Below are 15938 nucleotides of genomic sequence, written 5' to 3'. Positions count from 1 at the left end.
TCCTATCATTTTTGTCGGATAGGGCAAGGGCCGCCTTGCCCCAGAGCCGAACGGGTCGCGATGGCCCTAGGTAAGGCCATTGCAACCAGCGGGGCCTGGGACTTGGAGGCCCTCGTCGCGGCCTCGCGCGACCAAAATGAAAGGAAAGAAAAAATAATTCAAATTATAATTTTTTTTAAACCATTAAAAATTGTCTACCCTAACGTCGATCTTGCCACGTAAGATAGTCGAATGAACTCAATTGGCACGTATACAAAAGGCTTAGAACAGTATTGGTTCCGTCGAAAGATTTAAGACTTTTTTGGTATTTTCCCGTAATCAGCATTACTCGACATTACCACTCTAGAAAATGCGAAATAGTATGATATCAATATCCCAATTGGATAGCTAAAGTTGAAATGACATATAAGATTGGATCATTGGATTTGCAAACAAAAAGAAAATGTTCCCTAGAGTGCCCCCAAAATCACATTCTTTCCATCCACTCGAGGAACTCCTCTTTTTCTTAATTGTTTTACAATTTCAAGAACAAGAAGCCCTAGGGAACATCCAAAAATGTTAGAAAAGACCGCTCCAATTGGCATTCTTTGCTTTTCTCTTTTTACCAATAATTATTTATTGAGTTAAATGCGAAAAGTTACGTACAGAAATCAAAATAAGTTTTAAAGATTTGCGAGATCCAATTGATGATCCATGTCTTTGTAAAGAGGTCGATAAGCTGTGCCACTACAACTAAACAAAATATTATATTGCCCGAGCCATTTGCTACTCGAAGTGTCTAACCAAGTCGCATCCAAAGATCGACCAAAAAAATGTATGATGTCCATCTCTAACCTCCAAAGGGTTTTCGAAACCGTATTGTAAAACATGGTAGACTATCAAGTCGCATTCAATGTCACACACACACACACACACACACACACATATATATATATCAACATCGGGCTAGACGTCACTGTCCCTGAGATGAGATCATTTGTGAGTGTTCAACTCGACGCCGGTAGATGCTCGACACTTCCCCAAACTATTCTACGCGCCCCACAAGACCATTCAGGTTCGACCCTCTAAAACCAATCCCATGCCCGCGTAATAATTCCGCGATTTCCTCCTCGTCAAAGGTCTTGGAAAATCAAAGCGAGTCGATTCCAGATCGAATCGGTGTTTTCTTCGAGTCGCAATCGACATAATCAACCCCGCTTTGAAAATCGATCATTTCATGTTGAAAAATATCGGACCCGTGGAAATTTATTTTACAAAGCGATCACAAGAAAAATCACCTCTCACAAAACAAAAACAAAAAAAAAAGAAGAAGAAGAAGATGTTATTGCCATCTTAAAAGGCGAAAATTATTTATTTATTTTGAGTGCATATTTAGCACCATTCATTCTTATTTTTTTGCTGATCTCAAAAATCTTCCACCCATTAAACGACGGAGAACCTTTTTTCCCCTTTTCCCTCTCCCAGAAAGAGAAAGATTATATTCATCATCTTCACTGATAATCATCATTCAATCTCTCTCCTCTCTCCTCTCTCTCTCTCTCTCTGTGTCTCTCTCTCTCTCTGTTCCGATCCGATCTAAATCGCTCTCCGCCGAAACAGAAAGACACCCATTGACACACTCCCAAAGCTGCATCACTTTCCCTCCTCAAGTTCTTTCCTTTCCTCTCTCGTCTTGGCGGGTCTCATGATTCTTGCCTCCCCCCCCCCCCCTTTTTTTCCCTCTTGGGGTCACGGGGTCCTCGCCTTTCTTCTGCATTGATGATCCCTCCCATCTTTGATCGGGTAACCCTTTTGCCTCTTCCTTGATTTTCTTTTCTTCTTTTTCTCAATGGGTTTTGTTGGCTTGAAAAGAGCTGCAGCGTGATTCTCTCTCTCTCCGTTTCTTGATGGGTTCGGCAATGATGTGCATCGCGTTTTGGTTTTTCATTGACGCCATCATTTGGCGGATGGTTTAAGCCGAACCCCTTTTTTTTTTTCCGTTTGCTTCGAGCTCGTTTCTTGAGTGACTTAGATGGGGCAGTTGTTTACTCGCCAAGATTGTTGATGGGGTTGATTGAATTGTCGAAGCAATGTGGTCTACAGCGTCTGTCTACTTGTAGGGAACTCAAGCTGTTGATTCATTTGTACGGTGCTGACATTCTTCCTCTCCTTCTTCCTCTAATTCTTCTTCTTCTTCTTCTTCTTCTTCCTCTTCTTCTTCTTTTGATAATGGAGATGTTGACATTCAGTGGATTGTGAGTCACGTTGTGTATCTTGATTTTCTGGTCAGGCACGCAATATTTCTTTTTGATTTCATTGAGTCATATCTTGCTTGAGATGCATTTTCTTTTTCGTGGATTAGTTATTTCTACGGGATGTGTATTTGTTCTGGGGAATTTATGTCTTACCTGAAAATGGTCGATTGTCTTGTAACAGTTACTTGTGTCCAGAATGACGAATAGGCTGAATATTCTGTAGCGAGCAGCTTTAGCTGAAGGAGGTGTCGCTCATAGCTCTGACCTTGGGATTTAATTCTGGTTCAGTATCAAATTGCTTTTATGGAGCCTCTCTTTGATGAATTGAATCCCATACCAAAGACTCAGAATTCGGCAGCTTTGATAGGGAATAACGTGCCTTCGACATCAAGTACTCCTCGGCCATCTCGGCCTCCCTCTCCTAGACAATCTAGAAATGGATCGTCTACTGCATCCTCTGCAAGTACGCCTAGTTCTGGCGTGAGGCCGATCCGGCACCCAAATGGTTCGCTTAGCAGTGAGAAGCAGTCGCAGAAATCGGCCCAAAGTGGCATGCAAAGCGAAGAATTGCCAAGCTTGGCAAGACAAGCTTACAATTTAAGCAAGGGGAAATCCGAACAAGTAATCCCGAATGGTGTTATTGATAAATCGTCGGGAAGTTCTAAACGGGACAGTAAAATGGCAGAAACCAAATCTTCCGTGAAGCTAGTCTTTGATGATTCTGAGAACTCTGATACAAGTGGCTTGGTGGAGCCTGAAAGCCGTGTTTTTGGTGCATGTAAAGGAATTTCTGGCCTATCGAGCAGTCAGTTGGCATCTCTCTCGAAAGCAAATTTTTGCACTAGCCCTCAAAACAGCATGTATTCTGCCACTCTGTATGCAGAGGCAAAACAGAGCTTCACCAACACGGAAGTCAGTGAATGTGTGAGCAGTATTGAGAAATCGGGTGAAAGTGCAGACGTTAGCAACTCATGCGACTTTATTGAGAGCAGGAAAACCAGCCTTTACAGGGGCAGTACGGGGAGTGATGTCAGCGATGAGAGCAGCTCAAGCAGTTTCAGCAGCGCCATGTACAAGCCTCACAAGGCAAATGACACGAGATGGGAAGCAATCCAAGCTGTGCGATCTCGTTTCGGGGCATTGGGGTTGGATACCTTCAGGTTCTTGAAGAAATTGGGGTGTGGAGATATAGGCAGTGTGTATCTATCTGAGTTGAAAGGCACCCGAAGTTATTTTGCCACAAAGGTCATGAATAAAGAAGCTTTGGCCGGTCGGAAGAAGCTTCTGAGGGCTCAGACAGAGAGGGAGATATTGCAGTCTCTGGATCATCCCTTCCTTCCGACTTTGTATGCACACTTTGAGACTGTGAGGTTCACTTGCCTGGTAATGGAGTTTTGCCCTGGGGGGGACCTGCATGCACTCCGGCAAAGGCAACCAGGAAAATATTTTTCCGAGCATGCTGCCAGGTGAGTACATGTTTTTTCTGTTGCTACTTGTTGACAAATAAATGTCATTTAGGATTACAGAAAATGTTATAAATAAGGCTTTTGGAGGAAGAGTGGTTGCTATGGAGCTTCTTTCCAGGCCAGGAAGAAGTTGAAACTTGAATCTGTACTTTCTGTATTTCAAACTTAAGGATTTCACCTCGTGTAAACCATCCTGCTATTGTCCCATAACTTAGTGGACCGGATATGAACCGAAGCAATGTCAATGATCATTAGTTTTTTTCATTTTCTGGATTGGTGGATCTGACTTTGTTTATAATCTAAAAAAGGAGGCATAATTCTAATTGACTGGGGACTTCCAATTATTTCCTTTACTGTTTCATGTTGCTGCTTCTTCAAATTAGATCTCTGTGTTTTTCCATATTGTGAAATCTCGTCTCCCTGCCTGATTGTATTCAGGCCAACTTGGACTCTGGCTGTAGAACTCGAATTTTGTTAGCTAATAGATTGTTCCAATAATGTCTTTTTAAGCCCGACTGCCTCACCACTTGAATACACGTATTCATCACATTTACATTTTACACATGGTGAAGATGTTTAAGCTTAGTTGTTGATTCGATTTTCAGTAATTTCTCCCATCCATAATGGGTCTTGTTGAACTGCATGGGACTCTTTTGATGAATAGATTATTGTCCAAGTGGACATGATCTCCTTTGCCAACTTTTTAAAATTTATCTGGAGATAATGACAATGATGATAAAGATGATGTTTTTAATTGCTAGGAGCTGAACTTTTTTTGTTTATTCACCCGCAGACATAATATCATTTGCCAACTACAGTTGCTCATAACTTCATGAATCCTCTGCTTCGCAGGTTTTATGTGGCGGAAGTTCTCCTTGCTTTGGAGTACTTGCATATGCTTGGGATCATTTATAGGGATCTTAAACCAGAGAATGTTTTAGTTAGGGAAGATGGGCACATAATGCTTTCAGATTTCGATCTCTCTCTAAGATGTGCTGTCTCCCCCACTCTGGTCAAATCGTCAAACTCAAGCCTTGAGTCGAAGAGCTCGGGATTCTGCGTTCAGCCCGCTTGCATCGAACCAACCTGTGTAATGCAACCAGATTGCATCCAACCTGCATGTTTCACACCACGCTTATTTTCAAGCAAGAGCAAAAAGGAAAAGAAGAACAAACCCAGGACCGAAATATATCACCAAGTGAGCCCTCTCCCTGAGCTCATTGCAGAACCTACCAATGCTCGATCTATGTCCTTTGTTGGTACACATGAGTACTTGGCACCTGAAATAATCAAAGGTGAAGGACATGGCAGTGCAGTAGATTGGTGGACATTCGGAATCTTTCTTTATGAGCTTTTGTTTGGAAAGACCCCATTCAAGGGGGCGGGGAACCGAGCTACCCTGATCAACGTTGTGGGGCAGCCTTTGAGATTTCCCGAGACACCGAGTGTGAGTTTTGCCGCAAGAGACTTGATCAGAGGGTTACTTGTTAAGGAACCACAGCATCGGCTCGCTTATAGGCGTGGAGCTACCGAAATCAAGCAGCACCCCTTCTTTCAGAGCGTGAACTGGGCGCTAATTCGTTGTGAGAATCCCCCGGATGTGCCCAAACCAGTAACACCAGAGTCTCCGATGAAGCCCGCTAGTAGTACTCCACAGGCATCAGCCAGTGAAGTGACAGGCGTGGATGTGAAACCTTCGGGTAATTATTTAGAGATTGATTTTTTCTAATGGCTCTGCTCTCCTCTCTGTCGCTCTGTCCCCCACCAGTTTCTGTTATATCTCTTGTATTTTGTTCCAATGGTTCCTCGTCCATTGATGAAGCAATGTGAATCTAACTCTCATGGACCAGCGGATGTAACTGCTCCATTGTTACTAGGCCTCCCAAGTGTATTGAATGAGGAACGAATTTGTCACTCTTTTATCATCTCGCTCTCCCTTTTGCCGGGTTCTATGAACCTGTACTTTCAGAGAAACGATATTTACATCGTGTCCACACATCCATCAAAGTGGATTTAATTTTGGCTGGGGTAGCTTCACTTGTGGGGTGGCGGCATTCCGTACTTTATCATTTGCTCCCTCTGCAGAAACACATGTTCTTAAATTGACTGACGTGCATCTTCTAAATCTAATGTGACTACCACCCAGTAAGAACAAAAACATCAATGCCGGGAGCATCGAATGAAGCCGATAGGGGAGCCTGTGTTAAGTTAGTTACTCGAGTTTTATACCGGAACTGAGTTTTCTGGCGCAACCTTCCTTTTTGGTCAAATCCATGGATGAAACAGAGACAAGGAGATCGGCAAAACACAACTTCCCATTCATGCGCGGTGCAATGGAACAGGCAGTGCCCGACACGTGGCGTTTTCCATTTCCTATTGGCAAAACTTCGATCGCTTTTACAGATTAACATGGAAATGGAAAAAGGATAAAAAGAGCGCAGCTAGCAAGCAATCAGAATTAGTTTACCTAAGAGTGTATATAAACCAAGACATTAGCAAGCGAGAGAGAGAGCAACTTGAGGACGCCACATTCCTACAGAAAGTTTGCTGGCGCATTATGGAGTCACAAAGAGAACATGAACAAGAACCGATAGCTCGTGCAAGAAACGCACTACAAAACTTTGTTAAATCAGGTATCCATCTTAAAACTCTTAAATTCCTTGAAAGAACAACAAACTCTCTCTTCTCTGACATGCATCCCCTAAGAAGGAATGCAAAAGGAAAAAACATCTTCTGATTGCCAGTGCCAGAGCTTATAAGGTATACTAATGGTCACTTCATGGCAACCTACGGTCGAATCTAGAAGCAGGATGGATGAAGAAAGATCCAAAAGAATAGCTGATCTCTCACTCCTCAAAGTCAAAAGAAAGAACCTCCTCAGAAACATCCAATAATTCCTCGACCTCAACTTCTTTCGCTTCGTACTCTTCCTCTTCATCACTAGCTTCTCCATCCCTCAGGTTCTGTCTGTCCAGCTTCTCCTCTTCATGCATCTGCTTCCACCTGCTTACCCATTTTTCCCATTCATCCTTCAACATCTTGCGCTTCTCGCGGTCCTGCTCGCTCAACAGCATTGACACATCCTGATCCTCTGCCTCGTACTTCTTGCTGTACTTCTTCAAGTTCTTCGCAATCTCTTCTTCCTTCTCAGGACTTAACAATGATGGTGGCCTCGGGCGCCATAAAAACTGAAACCAAACAAACGTCCACAAAAGGTGAGGTCTTCTGAGAGCAAACATCACACAAACTAGATGAACGGTCAAAAGCAGAGCCGAAAATGTAACCAGAATCCAGTCAAGAAAGAAACTTTCACAGGGTTAGAAATAAAATGGACTAGAAAAAAAGTCATGGGAAGCATCCACGTTCCATAAAATCAACCACACAAAAAAACACTAGAATAAAGTAAGTCAATGCGCACCTGAAAGAAATGATCCTTCAGAATCCGGTACAGCAGCTTGCCATTAAAGGACCATATGTTGAAACCATTTTCCATCTCATGCACTGAAGTTACAGCAGTTGCAACATATCTAAGAGCACCAAAAAATTCAGCATCATGACCCCATGGATAGAGAGAGAGAGAGAGAGTTTTCCAGTACAAAAATGGAAAACACACACGAACGACCTTCTGATTTCTCCTCCCAGCCATTAATTAGAAAAATCATGCATAGTTTAGTTACAACAAGCTTCCCAATATCACCAATTACACTTCCGGTTTCTGCTCCCAGCCATTTATTTATATAAAAATCATGCATAGTTTAGTTAGAACAAGCTTCCCAATCAAGAGAATTCTTAATTACCTTCCTGTAGGGTCCCATTCAACATCTGTTGCCATGAAATGCTCTGCCGTAGCCATGGTTTCAAGCTCATCGACATTGTAAAATTCCAACTGACCATTGAAATTTTTCAATCCAGCGAGTATAATGTAGCGACCAGCAGGTGACCAGAAAAGAGCATTCGCTTGCTTCCCCTTGAGAGTGGTTAGCTTTGAAACACGGCCTGTGTTATTGCCACTCCTCATCGAGTAGAAGCTCACATCAGGCCTTGGACCATCACCATGGATAACTGCAAATCTGTGGCCCTTGGGCTCCCAAGCAAAGGCAATAATCTTATCATTCTTATTCTCGAGCTCCAAAACCTCGATAGGTATATCTCGTTCTTTGATTCTGAAGAGCTCAAAGCCTGTGTAAGTGCTCTTCTTTGTTTTTGTATAACGGTCCACCTTGACAGCTAGATAGTCCCCATTGCTCTGCCAGTACATCTTGCAATCACTAACGCTGAAAAGATTCTTCTGTCGCAATTCCTCCTTGCTAGGAATTTGGACAAGGCTCACCTATGAAATGTGAAACAAGATTAGGAAACTCACCACCAGATTATATGGAAGAGACTACAGGAACAACACACTCACCCTAGCTGGTTGGTTTCCACCGCCAAGTTCAGGAACATACAGCGCAAGAATGGGATCAGTTGGAGACCAGCAAAAGTCCATCACATTTTCAACTTTCAGAGATTTCTTGTCAATGAGTGAAAAGGTTTCTGTTTCATAGACAGAGACAACACTTTTCCCAATTCGAGCAAAGTACTGATCATCTCTTCCTCCACCCCACCTGTTTCACTAAATAAGTGAATATATTTCCACACACTCACACCACAATCACAGAAAGCTTAACAGAAAAGGTAAAAGAGGTCAATCCATTAATGAACCCACTTAGAGAGAGACAAGGAGAGAGAGAATGGGTAAATAACCTGAAAACAGGCCAAGAGACTCCTGTAACAGCCCCAGTTCCACCAACAGCAAAATCATCAGCACTTCCTTTAAAATCTCTCATTATTTTCCCCGTTCTCACATCAAATATATTTATCACAACCCTCTGCATGGTAGCCCAAATAAGAAATGAGAATTACGAAAAAGATAAGAAGATAAAACATTGCTCGGATTTCAAAAACCTGAGGATCTCGGGGATTGCTTGGTTCGTGGCTGCTGTACGTCACTAAGTACTTCTCACCGGGTGAAAAATCAATCAGTTTCACCTGCATTTGTCATTATAGTGCTTAAGATTGAGACAGCATAAGCTAAAGAAACAAAGACAGTATAATGTAGATATATAACCTGAGGATGAGCATAGCGCATCAGACGATTAAAGGTAGAGGCACCTCCCCAAACTGCAGAACCTTGCCGGTGCACTGTTGCTAAATAAGTTCCTAGGGGCGACCATTGCACGAAACTCTCTGTCCAGAACTGTCGCAGGCAAAAAGACATAATTCATTCATCAAATTCAAATAAAATGATTCAAGAAGTTAAATGAATAAGAGGGGAAAACTCTAGCATGGCACTCACAGCACGTCTGTGGACAGGCTCAGGCTTCAACTGTCTAGCATCATTCCACAAAACCTCAGTATCTGAGCCAGCACGAATGACAAACTGATCACGAGCCTTTTCATCAGTGAGCCACTGCTGAAGATTCTCCTGTAAAATATACAAAAAGCCCGATTTTCTGTTGGATGACAAAGTAAACTAAACATTGATTGAGCAACCAAAGTCCAGCCAACAACATTGAGCAAACACAAACTCTGGCGCATGATGTAATGCCTTCAAAACATCTACACCTACATCTTAAAAGCATGGACCTGATCCTTGCATTAAAATTTCAATTCACATAAATCTTGATTCAGAGCATTGATGCACGAATGAGTAAGAGGTAAAAGCAACATGAACGGACATAATAAGAATAAATGAGTGATAAAACTGTGCTGGTCAAAGGAAATACAGGCTCAAAGAATAAATAAAACAACTTATAAAGAAGGATTCGAGTAACAACCCCTGGGGTATAAGGCTTAGTTTCGGGAGGTGCCCATTCATCTGGAACTCTCATAAACCTATCAAAGTCCTCAAACATGCTTACAGCAAAAATATGTGCTCTATCCAACTTATACCCATTTGTCTTCTCTTTTGCAAGCTCAGCTTCCTGCAACAATGACCAGAGAAAGAGTTACGCAATCAAAAAGATATAATTGACAGAATTTCCAACTGCAAGATAAAGCCCCGCGAAATTTTTCAATTTGCCAATTATGACAACTGATATGAGCAAACTTTGGCATATTAGGATGACAGACAATTTAGTGCATCAGCTCATCTTGTTCGCTATGAACCACAAAGCATCAATCCTTAATACATCTACAAAAACTTATCACACGCAAACAAACTAACTGACCGGGACAAGGAGCGGTGTGCTTGGAGAGAGAGAGAGAGAGAGAGAGAGAGAGAGAGCACCTGAGCGGTGTTGTACTCGATAAAGCAGTATCCTAGAGTCTTCTGTGTATCTGGATCAAGAGGCATCCAAAGGCCATCATCTTTAATCACACCAATCTGACCATAGATCTTACGGATAACACCTTCAAGCTTCTCAAATTTCTCGCGGGGAACAACAGGGAGATTATCAACAATAATAATATTTCCCAACCCTGTATCCAACTCCAAATTATCCTCCTGGTATAGATCTTCATCATCACTGCCATGAAAAGATCGAGTGAGGAACCAATACCAAAAAGAAAAAGCACGGCCATAATGAAACACGGTAAGTATATTTAAGCACTCGATTCGAAGTTCTTTTCATGAAACGCTTCGCCCAATGGCATCTAAGACACCTCCTCACATTCCACTCCAACTATTATGCTTCTCAGTTCTTTTCTCGCATAACCATCGCCACATGATCAGACTCTGCCTTATATACCAAAAAGGACATCGGCCTAGTGCCGGGCAAGCTAAGTACTTCGACGGACAAAACCAGGGAAGCGAATTGGACAGTTATGGTTTTCTATTGGGCTAAGAAACCTCCTTTTCGATTTCAATAAACCGCGCCTTCAAATTAATACACAAATCACGCTCTACAAAAACACACACAGAACCAAGTGCTTCTTCCCAGTTTATCTGTAGCAGCAGCAACACATCTAACAAAGCTAACATCCATGAAACCAAACGCATAAGCCCCAGCCAGAGAAAAGCGGATAGAGAAACAGAAATTCCTCATCTCGAGACCAAAATAAGTACACCGGCGGGACGAGCTGCTCGTTGCTAGCGCGAGAGGAACCAACCTGACGATGCCGAAATCTTCCCCTGGGGGGAGCTGGACCGAGTCGAGATCAATCTGGGACATGTCTATCCCCAGCAGCGCGGCCCTTTCCTCTATCATCGCGTCGGCCATGGCTGTCGCCTCTTGCCTCCGAACCCTCCAGGAACAACAAGGAAGCGAAACCGCAACCTAGAAACGGAAACAAAACCTGATGATGAGCTAAGAGACAAGACTGTTCGGAGCGAGAGAAACCCTAATCAGGCGAGGAGGAAGAAACCTCGAGGAGGCGCCGCGGGCGAACGACGGGAGGAGGGCGGTGGTGGAGGCGGCGACGGCAACGGCGAGGAGAGTTTTCTGGAAGGACTGAGAGTCGACGGATAAGCAGAGGTCGATCTAGGGTTCTTTGTTTTAACCGTTTTTTCCGAATTTATATTTTTTCCTAGTTCTATTAGAGGTAAGTGTAAAAAAATATATAGAAATCGTTTGTTAAATTCACTAGGAGCGCAGAAAATAACTTCTTCCGATTTAGATTCTTCATGTATGCAAGAATTTCGTTGCAAAGGTAACTTTTATTGCGCATGTTACCAATTCAGTATGTTACCAACTCAGTAATAAACGTGGGGCACTTTTGTTGGCGAAATTAATAGTTATTGCAAAAAAAAAAAAATGAGACGCTCATGTAAGAATATCAACCCGCTATATCTATAAACGAGATTTTACTTTTACTATTATATAGATTATGAGCTAATGTGTGCTTTTTTTTTTTTGTCGAAATAAGCTAATGTATACATAAATGGAACTTTTATAGCATTTATAAAGACTAAAAGATCAAGAAAACAATAGTAAAGATATAATGTATTTTTGGCAGAGTTAAGGAAATGATGAAAACTTGGGAATAGTACCTTAGGATTTGATTGAATAAATTAAAAGTATAAGTACTAGATTTAATATTTAGATATACTTCGAGAAACTATATTGAATAAATTAAAAGTTTAATAACGACATTGCATATTAAGTATTATTAAGCAGCGTTGTTTTGGTAAAGAAAAAGTACACTAGATGTTCTAAAATTCATCGTGAAAGTATAATTTAGTCATAAAACTTATAAAATGTAAAATTAAGTCTTAAAACTTGTCAAATTTGTGCAATTAAGTTCTTTCGTTAACTCTATCCAACTTGGCTAATGAATAATGCTGACACGATTTTTTTTAATATTTTTTCATATGCGTGGTGATGACATGGCTAAATTATGAAACATAAAGCCAAAACAACATAGTTTTAACCAAATTCTGATTTTTTATATAAATTTTTTATTTAATTTTAAAGATATTCTAAATTTTAAAAAAATGAAAAGAAAAGGGGAGAGAGACAGGCGGTTAGGGCTGTAGCCCTCCCTAGCCACCATGTCTCACCCACCTTTTTTCTTTAAAAAAATAGCTTATTTTATAAATTGAATTTAAATAAAAATTTACATTAAAAAATAAATATGGGCCAAAACTACGTCGTTTAGCTACGCCATCACCACATAGGATAACAAAAATTATAATAATAATAAAAAAGCCATGTTGGAGATGCGATTTGATACTATTGAAGATTTGGATGATCCTGATTGAGGACTCGATTGATTTAGTCAATCCGTGATTAGTTTAGTAAAATGGGAAATTGTAATCTTGTATATTATTTCCTGTTTTTTTCTTCTTTCTAGCATTATAAATAGACCAATGTACATGTCTTCTTTTCAGATCAATACAATACAAAATTTCCTCCATTTTCTTTGTTTTCTAGTCATGGTATCGAGCGGTCTTTCTTGACCTAGCTTCCGCAGAAAAGTCCTTCAAATTGCCTCCGTTTTTTTTTTTTCCGATTTGCTATTGCAAGTTTAGTCCCGCAACACGATCGAAGCAGGAAAAGAATTCATCAACAATACCATGCCCAAGAACCCTTCGATGGAAGACAGTTCAAAATCACCTCAAAATCAAGCCTCAGATCAAATTGATTTAACTGAAGAGGAACGATCTTCTGCCGTTCCTACTTTAGCTACAGTTGTTGACTCGGATCCTGCTATCACTTCTGCTGCTCAGATTCCCGGCCCCGTCTAATGGCCACCAGTCCAATGGTTTCCAGTGCAAGGCCCATGGGCCATCGGGCCAAATCAATCATGGGCCCAATACACGTCACCGGAGCTCAACCCGTGAGCTCACCCCATGAAAGGGCCGACGCCGGGATTCGGTCCAGTCTGGGGGAAATCCTACCCAAGATTGGGACCCGATTTCATGCCCTATGTTGTTCTCGACTGCGCGGCCGCCCGGAGCCCTGGCGGCCGCCGGGAGCTCCGGCGACCCGCTTCTATACATCGCCGGCGATGGACCCAAATTGCGACTCATCAATATGCAACTTGCCGGACTAGAAAATTATAACTCATGGGCTCGAGATTTCCGGCGAGCCTTGGTCCTGAAGGATAAAGATGGGTTCCTTGACGAGCCGTACCCTTCCGTCCGACGATCGATTACAACGTCAGGCGCAAATGCAACCGGCTCGTCCGCACATGGATCGGAAATTGTTTGACCCCGATGTTGCAGCCGAACTACCACCGACTGAAGACTCGAAGACGATTTGGGATAATATCCGAGAAATGTATGGAAAACTTGACTGAGCCAAGATTTTCTCCCTCACACAGGCTGTGTCGGAATTGAAGCAAGGGAACTCGTCGGTTACCACTTGCTTCAATCGACTCTCGGCTCCTGTGGAATGAGCTCGAGGCGGCCAAGAGCAACTTGAAGGACCAAGAAACGCTCCGACGATGCGGCCATAAAGGACAGGAGAGAAGACGACTCGATTTTTGCTAATACTCAACGAAAGTTACTCACCTTTCCGCTCACAAATCCTCGCCATGGACCCTGTACCGTCGCTTGGCCGGATCTTCCAATTGGCTGTCCAAGAGGAAAGCCAACGGTTGGCGCCCGAACATGCACGGGTAGGTGAAGGCGTCGCCCTTGCTTCGCTTCCCATCCGGGCTCTCTCGACGGAACCAACGAATAGAAGCTAGTGGAGGTCCCGGTTTTTGGGTCTCAACAAGCGATGAAAGCCGTGGAAGTCTCGGTCTTACGGACTTCAACGAAAGTCCTTGCGGCTAAGGAAAATGATGGAAACCCTAAAAACATTGGGATGGATGACGGGATCACGGATGAAATCGAGGCAGTGGGATTCTCGGACAAGATCGAGACGGCCATTTTTTCCCATCGGCTCAACCGAATCCACGGTTCTCATCGGGCCACGTTGATGCACTGCTTATAAGACAACTAGCGGTCCACGAATTGGGCAAAATACCAAATCAAAAGGTAAATATTGTGAATATTGTAAACGCCACATCATACTATTGATACATGCTGGAAACTACATGGAAAACCAAATGATAGAGACAAAAGGAAAAAGAATTTTCTCGCTTACCAGGTTTGACACAAAAATCGATGGGGCGCATCGGACAATTAATCAGGGACCGATACAAAAATATTATGAGAGCTCCGGTGGTTGAAGGCCAACGACAAGGATGCAAATTTCTCGGTACTCTTATTTGCGAGCGATTCTATTTCAATTGATGCGTGGATAATTGATTCGGTGCTAGTGACCACATAATTTGCAATGAGCAATTATTTTCCCATGTTCACAAAGAACCAGAATCTTCCATATCGATACGTCTTCCAAATGGGAACATCACCTATGTTACCAAAATTGGCACGGTTCTTATCGGTCCAAATTTTGTCCTTAAAAATGTCCTATATATTCCGATTTTGAATTCAACCCCTATCTGTTTCAAAGGCCTACGAAGATAATTCTTGTAGTGCCATATTCGATTCAGAAAATTGCTTCTTTCGGGACTATTCGGACCCAGCAAACCATGGGCTTGGGTAATGTTTGCAGGGACTATATTTCTAGATTGATAGCTCGGGAGGTTTAGATTTATTGAACAAAAGCATTTCTTGTAATGCAGCCACAGTAATAAAAATCTCCTTCTTCATAAACGTTTGGGTCATAGTGCACGTTTTCCCCATCCAAAGTGTCTAATATGTCCTTTGGCCAAACAATCTCGAGCATCTTTCCCAATCGAGTCGTCCACGAGCTAAAAGTGCATTTTCTTTACTCCATATGGATATATTCATACCCCATCGTGATGAATCTCGTTTTTTCCTCAGTTGATGATTATACTCATGCCACTTGGGTTTTCCTTATAATCCAAGAATCAAACCTTTCCAATTTGAAATTCATTTCTCTAGTTAAAAATCTTACAAAACGCATAAGAATTAAATCTTACAGGATAATGAGTAGGAATTCTTTACTACGGTTGCAATCTTTTCTATCCTCTCATGGGATCTTGCATGAAAGTTCTTGCACTTACACTCCCCAACAAAATGGAATTATTGAACGCAAACATAGACATCTTTTAGCTCAGGCACTCATAAAATTATTGGGGAGATTGTGTGATCACTTCGCGACCTATTTAATTAACGCATGCCTACTCGAATTCTTGATGGACGGACTCCTTTTGAAATGCTTTATGGAAACATGACCAGAATTGATCACCTTAGAATATTTGGTGTTTATGTTATGCAACAAGCCCCTCGGGATAAAATGGATCCCGATTTGCATGAGATTATTTGGAGATTTCTACGGGAAGAGATGTTATTCCTTTTCAAACAATCTTCTTTCATAATTTTATATGCGTGGTGATGACATGGCTAAATTATGAAACATAAAGCCAAAACAACATAGTTTTAACCAAAATCTGATTTTTTATATAAATTTTTAATTTAATTTTAAAGATATTCTAAATTTTAAAAAAATGAAAAGAAAAGGGGAGAGAGACAGGGGGTGAGGGCTGTAGCCCTCCCTAGCCACCATGTCTCACCCACCTTTTTTCTTTAAAAAAAATAGCTTATTTAATAAATTGAATTTAAATAAAAATTTACATTAAAAATTAAATCTCGGGCCAAAACTACGTCCTTTAGCTACGTCATGCACCATATAGGATAGCGAAAATTATAATAATATTGAAGATTTGGATGATCCTAATTGAGGACTCGATTGATTTAGTCAATCCGTGATTAGTTTAGTAAAATGGGAAATTGTAATCTTGTATATTATTTCTGTTTTTTTCTTTTTCTAGCATTATAAAT

General features: G+C 41.7%; 3 protein-coding genes across 3 annotated transcripts in view; 1 reads left to right on the top strand and 2 right to left on the bottom strand.

The window, feature by feature from the left end:
• The window catches only part of LOC115670479 (F-box/LRR-repeat protein 4), a 69033-nt gene that overhangs the window by 52529 nt on the left and 566 nt on the right, over positions 1-15938 (bottom strand). The window lies entirely within an intron of this gene.
• On the top strand, positions 1501-5625 carry LOC115670432 (protein kinase PVPK-1-like). The gene is made up of 3 exons (XM_056320679.1): positions 1501-1782; positions 2523-3700; positions 4553-5625. Exons 1-3 carry the CDS (start codon positions 1759-1761, stop codon positions 5427-5429), a joined length of 2079 nt encoding a protein of 692 aa, XP_056176654.1. The 5' UTR covers positions 1501-1758; the 3' UTR covers positions 5430-5625.
• Positions 6299-11167, bottom strand: LOC115670430 (eukaryotic translation initiation factor 3 subunit B-like). Its single transcript, XM_030591701.2, has 12 exons — positions 11045-11167; positions 10790-10956; positions 9969-10206; positions 9517-9663; positions 9036-9164; positions 8808-8936; positions 8645-8728; positions 8444-8568; positions 8106-8304; positions 7498-8030; positions 7119-7227; positions 6299-6888 (listed from the first exon to the last, which is right to left on the bottom strand). The coding sequence occupies exons 2-12, from the start codon at positions 10897-10899 to the stop codon at positions 6547-6549; spliced, it is 2145 nt and encodes a 714-aa protein (XP_030447561.1). The 5' UTR covers positions 10900-10956; positions 11045-11167; the 3' UTR covers positions 6299-6546.

Source organism: Syzygium oleosum, unplaced genomic scaffold (assembly GCF_021117445.2).
Source record: "Syzygium oleosum isolate NSW1041296 unplaced genomic scaffold, Sole_v2.1 Sole_v2.20, whole genome shotgun sequence".
In the NCBI taxonomy this organism is placed as follows: Eukaryota; Viridiplantae; Streptophyta; class Magnoliopsida; order Myrtales; family Myrtaceae; genus Syzygium; species Syzygium oleosum.
This window is presented reverse-complemented; position numbering and strand designations above follow the sequence as displayed.